Source organism: Apaloderma vittatum, unplaced genomic scaffold, assembly GCF_000703405.1.
Source record: "Apaloderma vittatum isolate BGI_N311 unplaced genomic scaffold, ASM70340v1 scaffold21677, whole genome shotgun sequence".
Taxonomy (NCBI): domain Eukaryota; kingdom Metazoa; phylum Chordata; class Aves; order Trogoniformes; family Trogonidae; genus Apaloderma; species Apaloderma vittatum.
Genome location: NW_009724823.1, coordinates 5,090 through 11,381, shown reverse-complemented (window position 1 = coordinate 11,381; position 6,292 = coordinate 5,090). Strand labels below are relative to the sequence as shown.

General features: G+C 41.2%; 1 protein-coding gene across 2 annotated transcripts; it reads left to right on the top strand.

The window, feature by feature from the left end:
- Window positions 1-857: 857 nt before the first annotated feature.
- LOC104269902 (chromosome unknown open reading frame, human C5orf24) lies at window positions 858-6,014 on the top strand. Of its 2 annotated transcripts, none has more exons than XM_009872677.1 (2): window positions 858-890; window positions 2,943-3,767. In XM_009872677.1, exons 1-2 carry the CDS (start codon window positions 858-860, stop codon window positions 3,510-3,512), a joined length of 603 nt encoding a protein of 200 aa, XP_009870979.1. In that variant the 3' UTR covers window positions 3,513-3,767. The 2 variants fall into 2 exon arrangements, with proteins under 2 accessions (XP_009870979.1, XP_009870980.1); XM_009872678.1 differs by lacking the exon at window positions 858-890 and adding an exon at window positions 5,252-6,014 and having other exon boundaries at window positions 2,946-3,372.
- The last annotated feature ends 278 nt before the right edge of the window (window positions 6,015-6,292 follow it).

Genomic DNA, 6,292 nt, shown 5'->3' with positions numbered 1-6,292 from the left:
CGGTTCCCAAATCCAGCTCCCGAGTCTGGTTTTCGTCTGCCGTTGAGTCTGGTCTGGGACTTCCCCAGTGCCTGCCTGTGCTGCGGCACCAGTGGGAATTATATATATGTTCCATTACTTGCATTATTTTCTAATTAGTACTGTAATTTTTCATTAAAGCTGTCTTATTTTTCTTGTCCAGTCAGTAAGTCTCTCTGCCTTATTCTCTTTTTCCTTCCCTTTTGGGGAGGAAAAGGGGTTAACAGGAAGCATCTGTCTTGTTTAGTGGCTGGCCCAGCCCTAAACCTTCTCACGGGTAGAAACTAGCATCAGCCAGGTTTTGTACCTGACCTTAGTGTTTATCGAGAGCTCTCAGGAACATTACAGTAGACACAAGCCACAGGCATATGGGGATGAAGCTCCAAGGTTTGGCAGTTACAGCAGGATATATTCACTAAGAATACCTGCAGTGGTTGTCCCCAGGAAAGGTGGATGGTGTCTGTAGGGGGAAAAAAAAACCTGATGGTAATGATGAGAAAAAGCAGAGAATAAGAATGTAACATGGACAGGAAGGAGTGTGAGCGGTGGTCTGTCTCCTGAGAAATACCAGGGGCCTTCCCCTGATTCTGTGCTTTCTCCCTGCTCTGGTGTGTCCCTCGGTTACTGGGCAGCTGAAATGATCCTTCTTTGTGGCAGTTGAGCTCGGAGCAGCTTCTTGGGGCTGAAGCCAGTATTCCTGCAATTCTGAAGTGAGTACTAAGACAAGAATGCTGCTGACCGCTCCAAGTGTCCTCTCCTGTATCAGCAAACAGCTGAATAGCTCTTCAGAGCCGCTGGGCTTACTCTTTCGGCAGCAAAAATAGATCATCAGAACCCTTATGTTGGCAATTACTTATCATGAAAAATCTCAGGTATTTTTTTGTGATACTGTGGGCCCTGTTCTAGTGAGGTTAAAGGAAGGTAACATTTTTTCTTTTGACTGCTAATAGTAGAAAACCTTAAGCTTCCATTTCATTGCTGCACAAAACGTCTGTCTGGTCTCTTGACCTGTAGTTTGCTTCTTTTGTACTTTGCTAAGCGCAGGCTTTCTAATTATTCTTGGTTGTTTCATTTGCTAGTCAACACCTGCAGTAACAGTGGTTTCACGTTTGTTCCACCGGATCCCATTCGACACACCAGCATTGTAGCACTTGGATAATCTCTGCTGGAACCATCTAGTATTTAAACTATATTACTATCATGATTTCAGTATTTGACATAAAACCATATTCATATATTTGCACAGGAGTAATGCATACACCGTAATACGCATTCGACAAGCCAAGGTAAATTGAGTGTTACAGCAGGGAATGTATCTGTTGTAATCAGAAGAAAAGGGCACGGGGATTTATTCCAGGCAAATAGATCGTCTCGGCTGTGTGCTTGCTTTCTGTCTGGGAGGAGACATTCATAACTGCCAAATAAATTCAGTAATCTATGGCAGAGTTTAAATTGGCTTGCTCTAGGTGATATTCCAGAGCTACTGCAGGGAAAATACAGTAAATCTTCCAGACCTTATCTACTGGAGAAATTTACTGCAGGAAGAAATAGTTGGTGTTCTGAGCATGACTGTAGGGCACAGAAGTACTCTGATGTGCCAGATATCGATTGGCTTAATCTTGTCTTCAGCGTGGCTAAATATTGTTATCTTAAACAAGCTGCAAACACTAAGTTTACGTTAGAACATACAAAGTTGAATGGGTGAAAATATTATCATGTTGTTCCTTGAGTGCCTTGCCTGGCTTCCTACGGTATCACCACTGTTCAGAAACCTGAGGCAGTATCCTTGCAGTTGGTATTCAGAAGCATTAGTACTGAAAAAGTTTTAGAACATCAGTAATACTCTTAACTGCTGGGATTCTGCCCCAGTACATACGCTGCAGGGATTTGAGATGATGGATATAAGCATAACCAATTTACTTAGAAGTAGTGGCTCGTGATTCTGACGGTGACCACACATGGTTGCTAGCGGATGGACGTCTTGTTTGTCCCTGGGACCTGGGGTTAGCCTGCTGGAACAGGCAGGTGGGAGTCACCCTTCTGCTGTCCTGGAGAGAGAGCTTTGATTCTTGTTGAAACAAGTGAACTTCGGAAAACAGAGCACAGCTCAAGTTGTTTTGTCCAAAAGAACAGGCTCTGTGAAACAGTTGTTCACTGTGCTGGGCCATACTTGTTTTCCAGAGATGTGTGACAACATGTACGTCTCTAACAGGAGTTGTGTTGTTTTTCCCAAAGTTTTTATCAGCGTTGGCATTACCAGCAGTTCGTACCTGCTGTTCTGCCGAGGACAGCAGTGGCTTTTCTGCAGTCTAGTATTTTGTACTTTGGAATTGATTTTGTGCCTCTGCTTTGCAACTGTGGCACCCTTGTCTTCACTGAATGCCTTACCTGTTTCTTTCGGTCTTTCACATAAATTGTGACTTGACCAAACTGATTAGTGTTTTGTTAAATTGTTACAGTTTTTAAAAAAAGTCTTGGGGAGTCTGTATCTACTGAATCAAGAGACTGATACCATATTTTTCCTTGGCTTATGGGTGACAGGTTAGTCCTACAACTAAAGTGGTTAGAATTTAGATGAGAAATCATGAAATCATGGTGGTTGAGCAGATATTGTGTATCTTAGGTGCTGAAATGCTCTTCACTTTTTTAAGTTATACCTGTCTGAATAGTATGTGGTTTAAATTGCCTTTTTTTCACCTGTGCATAAAGGTTACCATGCAGAACCTCAAGTGGAAGATTAATAAAACTCATTTTAAAAAGCAATTTACTGACATCAATACTGTTTACTAAAAACAGAGTAGTTTGGACTAATTTTAAAGAAAAAGAGGTTGCTTTTGAAAGATTCTCATTTGCCGAGAAATGCTGTCTGCTATCTGCACTATCACTGTATATTGATACATGTTTGTCTCTTGTTTTTTTGGTAGAAAATGATGCACCCTGTTGCCAGCAGTAATGCAGCTTTCTGTGGGACTGGCAAGAGTTCTTGCCTTAACGAAGAGAACGTGAGAGCCGCCGATCAGTTTGACTTGTATGCCACGCAGCAAAGCAAATACGGCCACGCGGTCGGCCACAAACCCATCGCCTGCCAGAGACAAGATGCGTTGAACGAATCGCACTTGCAGACCACGAGTGGCAGGAATATAGAGACAAAAGACGAACTAAAGAAAAAGAAAAACCTCAACCGATCTGGTAAACGTGGGAGACCGTCGGGGACCACCAAATCGGCGGGGTACCGAACCAGCACAGGTCGACCCCTGGGGACCACCAAAGCAGCTGGATTTAAGACAAGTCCAGGCAGACCCTTGGGTACAACTAAAGCAGCAGGATACAAAGTCAGCCCAGGCAGACCTCCAGGTAGCATTAAAGCTCTATCACGGCTTGCAAATCTAAGTTATACTTGTGGCAGTGCAGCTTTTCCCTATCCCATGGTGCATAACAGAGGAGTACATGCTGCTGGTGAAACCAGTGGCAAAATCAAACAGCCTAATGAATGAAAGGAGGGAATTAGTCACTCTTTACTAATCCGCTTTACTCTGAATTTTGGCATGTTTCTTGCATTCTGTTGTAGTGTTTGCCTGAGTTTCTAGCTTTTATTTTGATTCAGATAATGTCACAGCCTACAGTTGCAATTCAGGAACTTTTAAAGCAGTGTTTAGAAGGCGCTGATTTAAAGGGGATCTTGTTAAGTTTTAAATCATGGAAGTCTGAAGTGATGCTTTATGCCTTGATGTTGACAATTAATGTCCATGTTCCTAGTTTTACATTCCATTTCTGGTAAATCTAGGTGTGTGCTTATGCATTAAATAATTGACATAAGGAGGGCAGAATTGGCTGGCTGTTGGTTCATGATGTGGCCTATCCCACAATAAAGAACTTAGCCAGATGAGTTCTTACTTGATAAGAAAAACTGATAAAGAAAGCGGCAAGCTACATTTTCTGCTTCTGCAGGAGCTTCTACAGACCTCAAATCGATCCTTAAAAAGCAAACCAACAGAAAAAACCATCCAACCATTTTTTTAAAGTGCCGATGTCAGATGGCTTTTGTTTCTGGAGTTGAGCATGAAGTCAGTTGCAACTAATGCTCTGGAAATATTTTTGAAAATACTCAAGAAAAGGGAGCATTTGTACAGTGTGTCACAGCTTCACAGCGCCTTATTATTACGAGTTAATTTGCCTTTAGGTGATAGCTGTTCTTTTAGTTATGCCATTACAGGATTCTGCTGTGTAATTTCGAAATGCCTAATAGTATGTATACCAAACCACAAATAATTCTTTGAGGTATTTTATAAGAAATTAATTACTGTTCATTCTAATTACGCACTCCGTTAATATTAACCAGTATGTTCTTAAATCTGTAAATAGCTATTTACACTGTTCTTTGCCTTTAAAATCTGTGCTTAGGTGGCAACAGTTTAATAGCTTTTAAAGTATCAATCTATAATGTTTACAAATTAAACTTTTTCAGTAGACACTGTTGCCAAGTTTGCAGACTTAGTTTTGCCAGATCTTCCTGGAAATGCAGTTATTTTGTTGTTTGACACTTATACTATATTTAACTTATGGAAGCTTATATATATATCTACCAAAGGATACCGTTTTGATGATTTCTAAAAGCAAACTGTATAGCTGATGCAAACAGGAAGCAGTTTACTGCACTGCCAGACCCCAGATATAAAGTAATTCATCTATGCATGCAAGCTGAAAAAAAAATGTTGTCAGTTGACTATAAATACCTTTCTTGACTCAAACTAAAACCTTTCTCCCCTCCAAAAGAAATGCTCCATTTTTCAAATGGGTGTGTGTAATTTCTTTTTAAGTGTGAGAGAGCGTGTGAGTGTATGTGTGCAAAATGCTTTAATCTGGGCTTCAAAGAATCAGTTGTCAATGTTGCATATTGTTTGTTCTAAATTTATTTTACTGGAATTAAAGTTTGGGGTTATTTTTTTCTTAATCTAGAAGACAGTTAAGGTTTAAGTTGGTCCATGAATAATATGACATTACAATAAATTTGTAGCTTCAAATATCTGGGGAGGGGCAATAGGTAGGGTTTGCAAATTTCGGGGAGCAAATATAAAAAATGGGGTTAATTGAGCCTGTGCTGAATGAGTAGTGATGCTGGTAATTTTTGTTAACATAACTGCTATTCTGGCCTGCTGTCATTTTTATGAGAACTCTTGATTTCAGTGATGACAACTTAAGAAACAGATGTCATGTTTCATACCTTTTTTATCAGGAAAAAAGCAGCAAGCCTTCAGGTGTTCCAGTGATGCCTAACACATATTGAGCTGGACTTTATGCTGTACTTTACAATAGGTGTGTTGAATGGTTTTGGGGGAACTGTATATGCACTGGCAACTCAGACAATGAACCTCAGCTGTACCGGATGGCTCCTTAGGCGATAGATGAACTAATGGCAGCTAAACTGCTACTAAAAAAAATAGTGTCTTCATGCTGAAGCTATGAAATCCAGTTATCCGTTGTGTTCCTCAACAAACTTGCCAGCCTGAACTTTAGCAGTCTTTCTCGGAACGATGTAACTTCCGACACACACGTGAAATGCTAACGTGAGTTAATTCACCCTCAGGATCTGTGTTGCATTGGCTGGTTCTAATCAGATGGTTTTTCAACAAAAGGCTGCTTTCAGTTCTTTCCTGAACTCAGCTGGGAAAGCAGTCCTCTTCAGCTGAATGTAGTAACTGCAGGAGAGCCGCACCTCGCTGGCAAGGAACGTGTTGCATGTCACCACTGTCCCTTGGAGAACCTCCGCTTCTTACCTCCTCCTGTTTATCCCGTTTGCTCCTGGTCTGTTTCTCACCCGTGCATCTGCCCAGCGGGGCCGTGCTGTGTGTCAGGAGATCGCGATGCCGGTGTGTTGCTGTTCCGCTAGGATAATGAATTTTGTGTTCGAGGATGCCGATGAAATAATGAAATCATCTCAGCGGTTTCTGTTCCATTACAGTGTTTACTAATTACATCAGATGGATGTAATAAGAGCCCGGTGAAAACCAATTAACGTTGTCAATCGTGAAGTGATGAGCATAAAGTCGAAAAAGCGCTCAGAGAGTCTGTAAGGAGCTGCCTGGCACTCCAGGTTTAGCCAGGAGACCAGAAGAGCACTGCTGGGTGTTTCCTAGTTGTGGTTTATCTCATATCTGATGATAGTCTCACTATACAGTGAGGGGAAGGAAAAAAGAAGAGATTCAAAGTAAATTAGAAGGAGAATTTTCAAATGCTTCTGCTTTTCCTATGTATAATCTGCAGAATACGTTGTGCT

Bases quoted from the DNA above. Each gene is read 5' to 3' on its own strand.
- LOC104269902 (XM_009872677.1), top strand. From the start codon at position 858: ATGTTGGCAATTACTTATCATGAAAAATCTCAG. The intron at 891-2,942 runs GTATTTTTTTGT...TTTTTTTGGTAG, and splicing joins CTTATCATGAAAAATCTCAG to AAAATGATGCACCCTGTTGC.